Source organism: Bufo bufo, chromosome 8, assembly GCF_905171765.1.
Source record: "Bufo bufo chromosome 8, aBufBuf1.1, whole genome shotgun sequence".
Classification (NCBI taxonomy): domain Eukaryota; kingdom Metazoa; phylum Chordata; class Amphibia; order Anura; family Bufonidae; genus Bufo; species Bufo bufo.
In genome coordinates, this window is record NC_053396.1 from 177,340,309 (window position 1) to 177,355,091 (window position 14,783).

Sequence of the window (14,783 nt, forward strand, 5' to 3'; positions counted from 1 at the left end):
GATACCCGCTGAAATCATTCAGCGGGCATCCTGTCACAACGCCGGGGGGGGGGGGGTCCTGCAGTTTGCGGCTTTTACCTGCGGCGGGGGGTGCCATCAGGTCCCCATGCGGCTGTGGGGGGGACCCGATTGCATGGAAGGCAGCGCGATGTCTAAGGAAGGCATCACGCTGCCTTCCGGTGACGAGCCTGTGAGATCCAGCCCCCTGGATCTCACAGGCCGGAAGCTGTATGAGTAATACACACAGTATTACTCATACAGCCAATGCATTCCAATACAGAAGTATTGGAATGCATTGTAAAGGATTAGACCCCCAAAAATTCAAGTCCCAAAGTGGGACAAAAAATTAAGTGAAAAAAAAAGTTGAAAAAATAAAGTTTTCCCCCCAAAAAATTATGTTAAAAGTAAAAATAAACAAAAACGTCATTTTAAAATTGGAAATTAGTAGGGCACACCTTCACTCAGTTACACATGGAGAATTTAGTAAATGAATATTTATTTATTCGAATATGTTGTTAAAAGTACATATCAATCAATATACCTATAGTTATACTACTAAAATTAATGCTTATAATCAATAAAAGAATTATAAGCATTAATTTTAGTAGTATAACTATAGGTATATTAATTGATATGTACTTTTAACAACATATTCGAATAAATAAATATTCATTTACTAAATTCTCCATGTGTGAGTGAAGGTGTGCCCTACTAATTTCCATTTTTATTGTACTAATTTTAGAAGATTGGGTGAATCTTCCCAGTAGGTGCACCCATACCCTCCCTGATCAGTAGGTGAGCCCTCTCTAATATTTATAAAAACGTCATTTTCCCCAAATAAAGTTAAAAAAAAATGGTAAAAAATCGGGGGGGGGGGGGGGGGGAAGTATACATATTAGGTATCGCCGCATCCGTATCGACCGGCTCTATAAACATATCACATGACCTAACCCCTCAGATGAACACTGTAAAAAATAAAAACTGTGCTAAATAAACAATTTTTTTTTGCCACCTTACAACACAAAAAGTACAACAGCAAGCGATCAAAAAGGCATTTGCCCACCAAAATAGTACCAATCCAACCATCACCTCATCCCGCAAAAAATGAGACCCTACCTAAGCTAATCGCCCAAAAACTGAAAAAAACTATGGCTTTCAGAATATGGAGACACTAAAACATTAATTTTTTTATTTATTTATTTTTAAATATTATTGTGTAAAACTTACCCAATATGTATACTTTTTTTTTATTAATGTAAGTTTTACACAATAATATTAAAAAAAAAAAAAAATTAATGTTTTAGTGTCTCCATATTCTGAAAGCCATAGTTTTTTTCAGTTTTTGGGCAATTATCTTAGGTAGGGTCTCATTTTTTGCGGAATGAGGTGATGGTTGGATTGGTACTATTTTGGTGGGCAAACGCCTTTTTGATCGCTTGCTGTTGTACTTTTTGTGTTGTAAGGTGGCAAAAAAAAATTGTTTATTTAGCACAGTTTTTATTTTTTACAGTGTTCATCTGAGGGGTTAGGTCATGTGATATGTTTATAGAGCCGGTCGATACGGATGTGGCGATACCCAATATGTATACTTTTTTTTTATTAATGTATCGCCACATCCGTATCGACCGGCTCATAAAAATATCACATGACCTAACCCCTTAGATGAACACCATAAAAAATAAAAACTGTGCTAAATAAACCATTTTTTGTCACCTTACATCACATAAAGTGTAATAGCAAGCGATCAAAAAGTCACACGCACCCCAAAATAGTGCCAATAAAACCGTCATCTCATCCCGCAAAAATCATACCCTACCCAAAGTAATCGCCCAAAAACTGAAAAAATTATGTCTCTCAGACTATGGAAACACTAAAACATGATTTTTTATTTTTTTTTTGCTTCAAAAAAGAAATCATTGTGTAAAACTTACCCAATATGTATACTTTATTTTATTTATGTATCGCCGCATCCGTGACAACCTGATCTATAAAAATATCACATGATCTAACCTGTCAGATGAATGTTGTAAATAACAAAAAATAAAAACTGCCAAAACAGCTATTTCTTGTTATCTTGCCTCACAAAAAGTGTAATATAGAGCAACAAAAAAATCATATGTACCCTAAACTAGTACCAACAAAACTGCCACCCTATCCCGTAGTTTCTAAAATGGGGCCACTTTTTTGGAGTTTCTATTCTAGGGGTGCATCAGGGGGGATTCAAATGGGACGTGGTGTCAAGAAACCAGTCCAGCAAAATCTGCCTTCCAAAAACCGTATGGCATTCCTTTCCTTCTGCGCTCTGCCGTGTGCCCGTACAGCGGTTTACGACCAGATATGGGGTGTTTCTGTAAACTACAGAATCAGGGCCATAAATATTGAATTTTGTTTGGCTGTTAACCCTTGCTTTGTAACTGGAAAAAAATGATTAAAATGGAAAATCTGCCAAAAAAGTGAAATTTTGAAATTGTATCTCTATTTTCCATTAATTCTTGTGGAACACCTAAAGGGTTAACAAAGTTTGTAAAATCCGTTTTGAATACCTTGAGGGGGGTAGTTTATAGAATGGGGTCATTTTTGGGTGGTTTCTATTATGTAAGCCTTGCAAAGTGACTTCAGACCTGAACTGGTCCCTAAAAATTGGGTTTTTGAAAAATTTGATTTGATTTAGATTTGCTTCTAAGCCTTGTAACATTCCCAAAATGATAGACATATGGGGAATGTAAAGTAATAACTATTTTTGGAGGTACTACTATGTATTATAGAAGTAGAGAAATTGAAACTTAGAAATTTGCAATTTTTTACAAATTTTTGGTAAATTTGGTATTTTTATTTTTTATAAATAATTTTTTTGACTTCATTTTACTAGTGTCATGAAGTACAATATGTGATGAAAAAACAAAGAGTTTTAAAGTTATCAGCACTTAAAGTGACACTGGTGAAATAGGGCCGAGTCCTTAAGGGGTTAAGTAGCAGTAATCTTTGCTGAAGTTATAGGTTTGATTTCTCATATACGGTGGACATGTGGAAGCATCCAGGGCTTTTGGACTGAATTGGAGGATTGCATATTTCAGATTTCCCAGAAAAACAAAAGAGGTTCTTTATTGTCACATCCTTAAAATCATGATATGGATAATAAAACTGAAATCTGTGTCCTTAGCCATAGCAAAAGTCTTCATATCAAAGTGCAGTTTATATAGACCCCCTCCTTCCCCACACTGGTGAATCAAGTCGGTTATCCTCACCAGATTTATCGGCTTGAGGAACTGACTGTGTGGATAGATCGTTCACATGAACGTGTGGAAACCTATGTAAAGCGCTCATAATGGAAGCTCTCATTAGTATTCGCCCCGCAGGACACACTGACATTTTCCCACCACTTTGTGTGTCTGATAGGGTGGAAAATACGGTAGTTCTTTATTTGCACTGATTTCTCACTTCTAAGACTTAATAAACAAATATTTGACTGAAAATTAGTAGAGCAGCATAAAAATGGAGATGATTCCCTCGAAAGTTTAAATACCTAGCACTTGTTTGTAACGCAGAACTGCAGTACAATCTGGAAATGGACATGACTAGAAGCGTCCTGTGTTTTTTTAAAAAAATATTAATTTATTTTAGATGTCGACGGGTTTCCAGTTCCCCTTCCAGTGTGAGAGGCCAGAGACGCAGCTCATCAGGTAAGCACATGTTTGCATACAACTCCTGTCCATGTATATGGGTGAGGACTTTTCCTAAAGGAGCCCCTTAGGTGCAGCGCAGCACCCGTCCTGACCTCCCAGCACTGCCAGGGTCGCATAGCATCATATTGATTTAGGTTGCTATGTAACCCTTAGAGGTCTGGAACGTATCGGATAACACTCACAGCATTAGGTCAGTGCTATCCAATACATCCCAGAACTGTAAGGGTTACATAGCATTATAAATCAATATAATGCTATGCGACCCCAGCAGTGCTGGAAGTTCAGGCCGGGAGCTGCGCTGCGAGTCCGCAGCGTGACACTCGCTCGTTTAAAAAGGGTCTTAGGCCCCTTTCAGACCAGCCAGTTCCACGCATCGGACTTGCAGCGTGAGTATGCGGCAGCTCCCGTCCTGACCTCCCAGCACTGACGGGTCGCATAGCGTTATATTGATGCTATGTAACACTGTATTGTACAACACTGACAGCATTGATCACACAAAGAAACCTATAAAAAAAATATTAAACGATATTGTGACTTTATTGTTAATTATGTTTGAGATAAAATAACAAGGTAATTGCATTCCTGTTCAGTCCATTGTCGCTCCAGAGCAGATGCTCCTGAGGTTCCCCGCCAGTGTTTGTTTACAAGCCGCTAGCGATCTGTCACATGATAGCTGAAGCCAATCGGTGGTCTCGGTCAGGTGACGTCATACTGGCAGCTTGTAAATAGGGAAGCTGGGGACTGCCAGAGCATATGGGTTGCAATGGCAGGAAAGCGATAAAGTGGGCAGGGTTTTTTTTTATTTTATTGGTATGTTGTAAAATGTGCAGCTGTCTTTACTTTTAAGAAACAGAAAACCGATTTAATAGAAAAAAAAAAAAAAAAACAGACCCGATTCAACACCGATCGCATCCGTGCATCAATCTGTTATATCCATCGTGGATCCTGAAGTTTTTGGTTATTTCTTATAGCCTACATCAGGGTTCGGCAACCTCCATCCCTCCAGCTGTTGTGGAACTACAACTCCCAGCATGCACACTTGCTCTGCTCTTCTCATAACTCCCATAGAAATGAATGCAGCATGCTGAGAATTGTAGTTTCACAACAGCTGGAGCGCTGAAGGTTGCTGACCCCTGGCGCACATATTCCTAAGTGCTCTGCAGAGATTGGGGTCTCACAATCCCTATCTCAAACACTCACTGTGGGGTTCATTTCTTACAAAGCCAGTCAGATTAGGAGTGCGGTTTTTGGATTGTTTTGGAATAAAGTGAAGAATCCCAAGGAAACACACAGAAAGGGAGAACATGCTTACTCCATGCAGATGTTGACCTTCAGGACCCTAGTGTTAAAACCTATGACATATCCTTTCTCTATACCAGGGAATCCATGTCTTAGGCTCCTTTATCCGGTAGCCAGCTCTTTAGAAATCGCATCCTATAACTCTGACTTCTGTACTGGATACGGGATCCTAGGAGCAGTCCGCAGCATGGACTGCAGCTGGTCTATGCTGCTATTATGAGACTGAGTCTTTGAAGAAACCATTAGGGTCCATTCACATGTCCGCAACTGTTTTGCGGTCCGCAAATTGCGGATCCACAAAACACGGACACTGCACATGGCCGGCACTATAATAAAAATGCCTTTTCTTGTCCGTGTCTGCGGAGAAGAATAGGACATGCTCTATTTTTTTTTTTTTTGCGGCACCGCTGAATGGAAGTGCGGATGCAGACATTGAAAATGAATGGGTCCGCACCCGTTCCCGGAAAATTGCGGAACGGATGCGGACCCATTGTGCGGACATGTGAATTATTGTGCACATTCCTTCGCTAGAATCATTATCCTCTATAACTGGGGCGACACTTCAAATTAAGTTATTGATGACAGATAGGAGTTAGTGGTTAGGTGTATCCAGTATCTGAATGAATATGAAGCCAAATGTGCCCGGGGCAAGTGTCACTTTCCTCCTCGCCTTCCTCCCTTTGGTAGGTTGTGCATCATACAGGAGACAATGAGCACGGGGGTTGTGCAGAAAAAGAAAACCATGACCACTCTTTTTCCAATAAATATCTCCACGTGTCCACATATTGTGTCTGGTATTGTAGCTTGGATTCTTTACAGTTAAAGGGGTTGTCCCACAAAAATATTCTACAGTTTTCAAAACGGCACCTGGATCTGAATATGTTTTGTAATTGCATGTAATTAAAAATTTAGCATAGCCACTGAGTAATTCAACTGAAATCTATCTGTATAGCGCCACCTGCTGTTTGTTTCTTTCCTTATTTCTTTGACCTGCTCACTGAGATGGCCGCACATGCCCAGTTTCATCCTTCAACTGCCTCCTCAGCTGTGATAGGGAGAGCATGGACACGCCCCTTAGCTGCAGCAGAAAAGACACTCCCCTTGAGCTGTCGGTTTGAAATAAATCTAGCGGAGCAATGAATGGGGAGATCTCAGGATCCATGTGAGGTACAGGGCTGGGTCTAGCTTTGTTAGAAAGAGATTGTCATGTACTATATGATGATGTCTGATTTTAATTTTTTACATTAGTCATGGGATAACCCCTTTAAGGGATCCTAGCTGCAGTACCTTACACAACCTTGTTTTTCTGATGCTGTACAACCCTTATTACATTTAAAGGGGTTTTCCAACAGCTTTATTTTTTATATATATATATATATTATACACCATACACCAATGACTTATCCTCTGGATAGGCCATCAGTATCTGATCGCAGGGGTCTGGTACCCAGGACCCCCGCCGATCAGCTGTTTGAGAAGTAACTCCTCCGCCTTCTCACAGCTCACCAGGCGCAGAGTCGTGCATTGTATAGCGGCTGTGCTTGGTATCTCAGCTCAGCTCCATTCTTATGAATGCGGCTGAGCTTCGCCTATGCCACGTGTCCGATGAACGTGATGCCACATGATCTATAGACAAAGCGGGAGAAGCCCATGGTGCTACGGCGGCAAGCGCCACTGCCTTTTCAAACAGCTGATTGTATTGTGAGGGGGGGGGGGGGGGGGGGCAGTTGTCAGACCCCCACCAATCAGATACTGATGACCTATCCAGAGGATGGGTCATCAATAAAAATAAAAAAATAAAACTGCCAGAAAAAAAACCTTTAATGTAACTGGGGAGGAATCCCACCTTGTGCTCCTCCTCTCCCGTGTTAAACCCTTTGCACAACCTACCAAAAGGAGTGTGTGCGGAGGGAAGTGTAAGTGCTCTATCAGATGTTGGATAGACAGACCTAACCACGGACGACTATAACAATCCCCCCCCCCCCCAGGACAAGAGTGTGGAACTCAACAAATGAGCACAACTCATTGGAAGTACTATGTAACTTGTTGGTTTATATTCTCACATAGTGACTTGTATTTATTCTGTAACAGTTGAAAGTAATCGAAGTCGCCGATCGTATCAAAGCTCTGGGGATGAAATGGACTATCCTGAACCTCTGCGCAGCAGGTAATAGAGGCTCGCACCACATTCCTTTACTCCTGGGTCTGCACCACTGATTTGACAGGCCTCACTACTAGATGTGTATGGCAGGTTTCCATGTTATTCATTGTCTGCCCCAACCTTGTTACAGTGGTGAAAGAAAACCCGCAGCACAGGGACGGCAGCCCTTCACGCGTTCATCCTGGAACAGCAGAAGTAACGTAAGGTTTCAGAATACTGCAACTTGTAGCTTAGTAATCTGAGGTGTCCTCTTAGGGTTTCGGAGTAATATTTGGACATTTTTCTCTACCCTGCAGGGGAAGAAAGATCGATTACCTGTAAAGAAGAGGCTTTCCAGCACTCCAACTTATGACCGAAAGATTGAGAAAGGTACGTGTAAAAATTGCTAAAAGGGCAAGTGGTAAAGGAAAACGCTTCACTACTTTATTACTCTGATTCCTTGCTTCGTTGTTGCCTCCTTGAATGTCTTTGATAACAGTTGGGCAGAAGCTTTAAAGTTGGCCAAGGATATTCGAAAACTGACGGCCAAATGCTGGTGTAGCCGATGACTATGCTGCTCGACTTTCACAAAACTATGTTAAAATTGCTGCTTTTTTTTTCATCTCCCCAATAAAATACCGTTATTTAAAGGGGTTGTCCGGGTTCAGAGCTGAACCCAGATATACCCATATTTTCACCCAGGCAGCCCCCCTGATGTTGGTATCGGAGCATCTAGATCGCGCAGGGCATGGGCTCTCTTGTTTACAGTAACGCACTGCCGGGTGGAAGCTTCTGCCCGGCAGTGTGTTCGGTGACGTCACCAGCTCTGATGGGCGTGCTTTAGCGCTGCCCTAGCCCTTTTACTGGCAGCACCATGGAGAGCCCGGTTCGTCACCGGAACTCCTGAAAATGCCTTTGCCCTGCGCGATTTAGCGCATGGCAAAGGAGAGCATCGGAGCATGAACTGCTCCGATGCTCAAGTCAGGGGGGCTGCCTGGGTGAAAATAGAGGTTTGTCCGGGTTCAGCTCTGAACCCGGACAACCCTTTTAATACACTATAAGATCCCAAAAAAAAAAAAATACAACTTTGTCCTGCAAAGTTCAAGGTCTCGTACAGCTAAGGCTACATGTACACGACCTTATGTGTTTTGCGATCCGCAAATTGCGGATTCTCAAAAGAAAAACGGATGACATCCGTATTTTTTTTATTTTTTTGCGGATCCATTGTAACAATGCCTAAAACGGACAAGATTAGGACATGTTCGATTTTATTTTTTTTGTGGGCCTACGGAACAGACATACTGATACAGACAGCACACTGTGTGCTGTCCGCATTTTTTGCGGACCCATTGAAATGAATGTGTCTGCATCCTATATGCAAAAAAAACGGAACGGACATGGAAAGAAACAACGTTCGTGTGCATGTAGCCTAAATCGAAGACAAAATAAAAAAATTATGACTGCTGGAACATGGGGGGGGGGGGGTGTTTCTGGTCTTTGAAGGCTATATACACCTTCGGGGGCTTTTTTGTTTATGATTGCATTTTACAGAGATTTTTGACTAAAAATTATATTTACAATTGGCCTTTATTAAAAATATTGATCCGTTCTGTCACCAAGGGTTAACTGTTTTTCTAGCTGTGTGACTGGTACTTTCACTTTGTGCCAGTCATCTAATAAACCTAATCTCTAAACTAAGAGGTCATAAACACTTATTTAAGCCACATTCTTATCAGTAAGGCTAATTTCACACTAGCGTTAATATTTTCCAGTATTGAAATCCGTCATAGGGTCTCAATACCGGAAAAAAACACTTCCGTTTTGTCCCCATTCATTGTCAATGGGGACAAAATATAACTGAAGAGAACGAAATGCTCCAAAATGCGTTCCGCTCTCGTACCGGAGCGAAAACAGCATGCTGCTGTTTGCTTTCTTTCATGGGATGCGGAGCAAAACGGATCCGTCATGACCCACAATGCAAGTCAATGGGGATGAATCCGTTTTCTCTGAGACAATCTGACACAATAGAAAACTGATCCGTCCCCCATTGACTTTCAATGGAGTTCATGACGGATCTGTCTTGACTATTTTAAAGGGGTTGTCTGCGTTCAGAGCTGAACCCGGACATGCCCATAATTTCACCCAGGCAGGCCCCCTGACTTGAGCATCGGAGCAGTTCATGCTTCGATGCTCTCCCTTGCCCTGCGCAGGATCGTGCAGGGCAAGGGCTCTTTTATTTACTATAACACTGCCGGGCGGAGGCTTCCGCCCAGCAGTGTGTTCGATGACGTCACCGGCCCTAATGGGCGGGCTTTAGCACTGCCCTAGCCTATTTACAGGCCATCAGTGCCAGTGACGTCACTGGGCTCACTGCTGGGCGGAAGCCTCCTCCTGGCAGCCCGAAGGAGAGCCTGGTATGTCACCAGATCTCCTTTAGGGCAAATGGGAGTATCGGAGCATGAACTGCTCCAATGCTCTTGTCAGGGGGCGTCCTGGGTGAAACTCTGGGTATGTCCGGGTTCAGCTCTGAACCCGGACAACCCCTTTAAAGATAATACAACCGGATCCGTTCATAACGGATGCAGATGGTTGTATTATCAGTAAAAACGCTAGTGCGAAAGTAGCTTAAGATAAGAACTGAGCTATAATGAGATAAGGAGCCCGTCAGCTCCCCAACTGACAGAAAAGAGAAAATCTACAGGCTGCTTCTAGAGCATCTCCGTTAAAAATCTAATAAAGATCAATTTAAAAGATTATTTTTAGCTCAAAATTAGTACTAGGGTTGCACCGGGTATGGAAATATCTTACTTTTGTACCAGTATCGATTTGCCTTTTACGAATACTAGGCTGCGCTACTGCGCAGCCTAGTATCTGAGAACCTGCAGCGCGCTGCTCTCAGCGTGCGCCATGTTCCCTCAGCAGCACAGGGGAGAAGGAAGCAGTCTCTCCCTCCCGCCTGTGCTGCTGCCGCCAATGAGGAGAGAGAGGGGCGGAGGAGGGGAGGGACTGTGACAGGGAGCTGCGATCAGCGGCAGTTAACCCCTCAGGTGCGGCACCCATTTCCTGTATCTGTATTAAACGTTAATTATTATTGGTGGCACAGTGCCCCCCCCCCCCCCTTCCTCCAGTATTAAAAACATTGGTGGCGCAGGGCGCCCTCCCCCCAGTATTAAAATCATTGATGTCAGTGGCCACAGGGTCCCCCTCTCCCCTCTTCATTGGTGGTGCAGTGGCAGTTGTGATTGGAGCCCCAGCAGAGTAATCCTGGGGCTCTGATCGGTTACCATGGCAGCCAGGACACTACTGAAGCCCTGGCTGCCATGGTAACATCCCTGCTGCTGTGTGCACAAAGCCCAGGGCAGCAGGGAGAGTGTGAAGTCCTATTCACCCTGATAGTTCTCTATCAGGGTGAATAGGACAAGGGATTAAAAGATCCCAGGTTTTAGCCCCTAAGGGGGAAAATGGTTATTAAATAAAAAGTACAAAAAACAACACCAATAAGTATAAATCCCCCCCCCCCCCTTTCCCAATTTTACATATAAAATATATAAACAATAAATAAATAAACATATTTTCTCGCACATTCCATTGGGGGACACAGAGCATGGATATAGCCTAGGTCATTACTAGGAGGAGACACTATGCAAATAAAAAAGAGCTCCTCCTCCACGGCCTATACCCCCATTCTCCACCGAGAGGACCCCAGTCTTGCTTAGTGTCGGATAAGGAGGTGACATTTCTAAGACTCTCTACTCCTGTTTTATTTTTTTCAGCAAGAGGACACAGGGTCGCATTTTGCTTCCCTGGTCTCTGAGTGGAGCGAGCGCCTGGGTCGAATTGGCGTCCCCGGCTACCTCCCCCCTCCCTCAAGAAGATAAGTGGAACTGGGCTCGAACTGCAGCTCCGGCGGCCTACCAGATCTGGGGTCACCTACTCCTGCCATCCTACCAGATCACTGCCACTCCTTGTGCCAGCTGACTGAAGAGGTGACCCCCGCTGGTGTGGAGCAGAGGGCGAAGACTGCAGGACGCCGATAAGTATATGCGGCACTCCTGCAGAGCCCCCTGCCCTCCATCTGTCTCCCTGTGTGACACTTAGGGCCCACTGGGTGGGTGGTGTTGGAGGGGGGAAGGATTCCTGTCTGGGGCAATCGTTCTCAAAAGTGGCAGCTTCCTCAGCCTCCTCCCACAGCGGTGCACTAACCTGCGCCACTCGGTTCTCCTACCCTTCCGGCGGCCGCGGCTCTATCCTTAACCCCTGCTACGCTGTTTTTCATACTTCCCACACGCGCGTGGGTTTCGCGCCATCCTTGACGCGATTGGTGGGCAGAGCCCTATTTCTTCAGCTCCGGCTTCCATTCCATCTCAGCGCTCTCCACCCGCGGCTGCTCCTCACGGGTCACGGTAGGATAGTTTGTTTAGCCCTCAGCTTGCTGCAGGAACGGTAGGAGACCCTGACCTTTTTTCTTTTCTGGGATTGTCGCAATCATACCGAAACCTGGGGCCCCCCAAAAATCCAAGGCGGCTCCTCAGGCCCCACTGGGGTCATGTAAGGTCTGCCACTATCGGTCACTGGATCCTGTGACTCTTGCCTTGCCTCTGGACAGGATCATCCTCCTCCTCCCACTCAGCCCAGTCCTCACTCCGCCCCGTCGGAGCCCGCGGAACCCGCATGGGCCTCTGCCATATCTAGGACGGCCGCTGATTTAGCCCAAGTCTCTCGGGCCGCCATGGCCTTCATGGAACGCATGGCAACCACGGATCCTGTGGCTAACACCACTCCACCTCCCAGTGGTTCCCACAGAGGACGCTCGGCCGCTAAGAGGCAGCGTACGCAGCAGCATCCCTCCTCGGATGACTCTACTTCCCCTCCTCGCCTGGAGGCACGTTCAGACACTTCCCCTCCTCGCAGGGACCAAAGGTCGGAAGGGGAACGATCCAGCTCGGACGAGGACACAGAGCTGGAACCCTCGCCCAAACTGTCCACCTTGGTGGCGGCGGTCTGGGACACTTTTGATATCCAGGGGGAATCTCCTTCCACTAGTAGCCAGGAATTCCCTCTTTTCCATTCTAGGAAACCGCAAACGGTTGTATTCCCCATCCATGGCGAATTCGACAAGGTCCTTTCTAAGGCCTGGGACTGCCCTAATCACCGATTTTCTGCCACGAAACGCATGGATACTCTTTATCCATTTCTGGCAGAAAATGTGCAGCAGTGGTCTTCCCCCTCCTAAGGTCGACCCGCCGGTGGCCAGATTGGCTAAGAATACGGCCATACCTTTCTTGGACGGTTCCTCTCAACGGGACTCGGTTGACAGGCGTTTGGATTCTCTTTCCAAAGCCATCTTCACTCTGGCAGGCAAGGGCCTGCGGCCCGCTTTTGCCTCGGCCTGGGTATCCAGAGCGCTTTCGGTATGGTTGCAGCGCCACCATCAGGACCTCGCGAAGCAGGATGCCTCTGCGGACACCTTGAACTTTGTTCTCCAGATGTCTCAGGCGACGAAGTTCCCTTGTGAAGCTTCCTTGATTGTTAGCATTCTTTTTGCGTGTGTTTTGGCCCTCTCGGTCACTCAGCGCAGAGAAGTCTGGTTGAAGGTTTGGGACGCTGACGCTTCCTCCAAGCGTTCCCTCACTAACCTCCCCTTTGCGGGTTCCAGGCTTTTTGGTGCTAAGCTGGACGAGATCATCTCGGACGCGACGGGAGGCAAGAGTACCAACCTGCCCCAATCTAGATCCAAGCGCACCTTCTGAGCCCGATACTCCGGTTCTAGGAACCAGTCCTTTCGTCGCTTCTCCTCTTCCAGGTCTGCGGCGGCCCCCTTCCCGGGTGGCTCTCAGGACTCCCGCAAGAAACCTGCCTTTAAGCCCCAACCTTCCGGATAGCTCGGATATTCCTTCCGGATCCCAAGTCCTCTCGGATACAGGAGTCGGTGTCTCGCCTCCTGCACTCCCGACGTCTCTCCATCCGGGAGTGCATGAAGGTTCTGGGGCTTATGGTGGCCTCCTTCGAGGCCGTCCCCTTTGCCCAGTTTCACACTCGGCCTCTGCAGCGGGCGATCCTGTCCTTTTGGGACAGGACATCGTGCGGTCTGGACTCTCGGGTCCGCCTGCCTCCTTTGGGTTTGTGTAGAACTCCCTTGGTGGCTGTCCTCTCAGAACCTGACTTCAGGGAGGTCCTTCCTTCCGATCTCCTGGACGGTCGTCACCGCCAACGCCAGTCTCCTGGGTTGGGGTGGCGTTCTCCAGGCCTGGACGGTTCAGGGGGTATGGTCGGCGGCAGCCGGACGGTGATGCAGGAGACGGAAAGGATCCTCCAGTGGGCGGAGACTCATGTTCCAGTACTGTCGGCAGTGTACATCCCAGGGGTCGACAATTGGAAGGCAGGCTTTCTCAGTCGCAACACAGTGGATCCGGGAGAGTGGTCTTTACATCCGGAGGTATTCGAGGACGTCTGTCGCCGTTGGGGCCGTCCGGGACGTGAACCTGATGGCGTCCAGGCTCAACAACAAGGTTCTCACGTTCCTGGGCCGTGCTCGGGATCCGGAGGCGTACGGGGTGGACGCTCTGGTGTCTCCGTGGCAAGACTTCCCCCCCCCTCCTCTATGTCTTTCAACCACTGCCTCTACTCCCAAAGGTCCTTCGCAAGATCACGAAGGAAGGGATTCCGACAATTCTCATCGTCTCCAATTGGCCTCGCCGCGCATGGTTCTCGGATGTCACTCAGATGCTGGCAGACGTTCCGTGGCCTCTTCCTCTCAGGGAGGACCTACTGTCTCAAGGACCGCTCTTCCACCAGAATTTACGGTCACTTCGTTTAACGGCGTGGCTGTTGAGACCGCCATCCTAAAGAAGAGGGGCTTCTCGGACTCCGTCGTGAAGACCATGATCAAGGCCAGAAAACCAGTTTCCTCCCGGATATACTATCGTACCTGGAAGGCCTTTCTTGCCTTTTGTGAGAAGCTAGGCGTTTTTGCCCTTCGTTTCTCCGTTCCGGTGGTCCTCTCCTTTCTCCAGTCGGGCCTTGAGATGGGATTGTCCCTGAGCTCCCTGAAAGGTCAGGTCTCTGCTCTAGCCATCTTCTTCCAGCGATCCCTGGCTCTGCTCGGTCCTGTGAGGACCTTCCTACAGGGGGTGGCGCATTTGGTTCCTCCGTATGTTCCTCCCCTGCCCCCCTGGCATCTCAATTTGGTTCTGTCTTCCCTCTAGGTGGCTCCCTTTGAGCCTCTGAGGGAGGTTTCCTTGAGTTTTCTCACCTGGAAGGTGGTCTTTTTGGTGGCCATCACCTCGGTCAGGAGGGTGTCGGAGCTAGCCGCTCTTTCCTCTAGGTAGCCCTTTTTGGTCTTCCACCAGGATAAGGCGGTGCTACGCCCGGTCCCTTCCTTTTTACCCAAGGTGGTCTCTGCCTTCCACCTTAATGAGGATATAGTCCTGCCCTCTTTTTGTCCATCCCCGGCGAACCGCGAGGAGCGCACTCCCCATTCCCTGGACGTTGTCTGTGCTCTGCGGGTGTACCTTTCGGTAACTGTCCCTTTCCGCCGCACGGACTCCCTTTTCGTGATTCCTAAAGGGCCTCGTAAGGGTCTGGCGGCTTCCAAGGTCTCGGTGGATTCGGTCGGCTATTGCCCCGACCTATCGTTCCCGTGGCAGGGTTCCCCCAGCTGG

The 14,783-nt window shown here is 46.8% G+C and overlaps 1 protein-coding gene across 1 annotated transcript in view; it reads left to right on the top strand.

Annotated features, from left to right (window-relative positions):
* CCDC61 (coiled-coil domain containing 61) overlaps positions 1 to 14,783 on the top strand; it is a 45,607-nt gene that overhangs the window by 27,080 nt on the left and 3,744 nt on the right. Inside the window, exons 10-13 of the mRNA XM_040442415.1 lie at positions 3,622 to 3,680; positions 7,074 to 7,149; positions 7,274 to 7,343; positions 7,440 to 7,512. Of these exons, the coding sequence (XP_040298349.1) occupies positions 3,622 to 3,680; positions 7,074 to 7,149; positions 7,274 to 7,343; positions 7,440 to 7,512 (278 nt within the window). The remainder of the gene's footprint in view (positions 1 to 3,621; positions 3,681 to 7,073; positions 7,150 to 7,273; positions 7,344 to 7,439; positions 7,513 to 14,783) is intronic.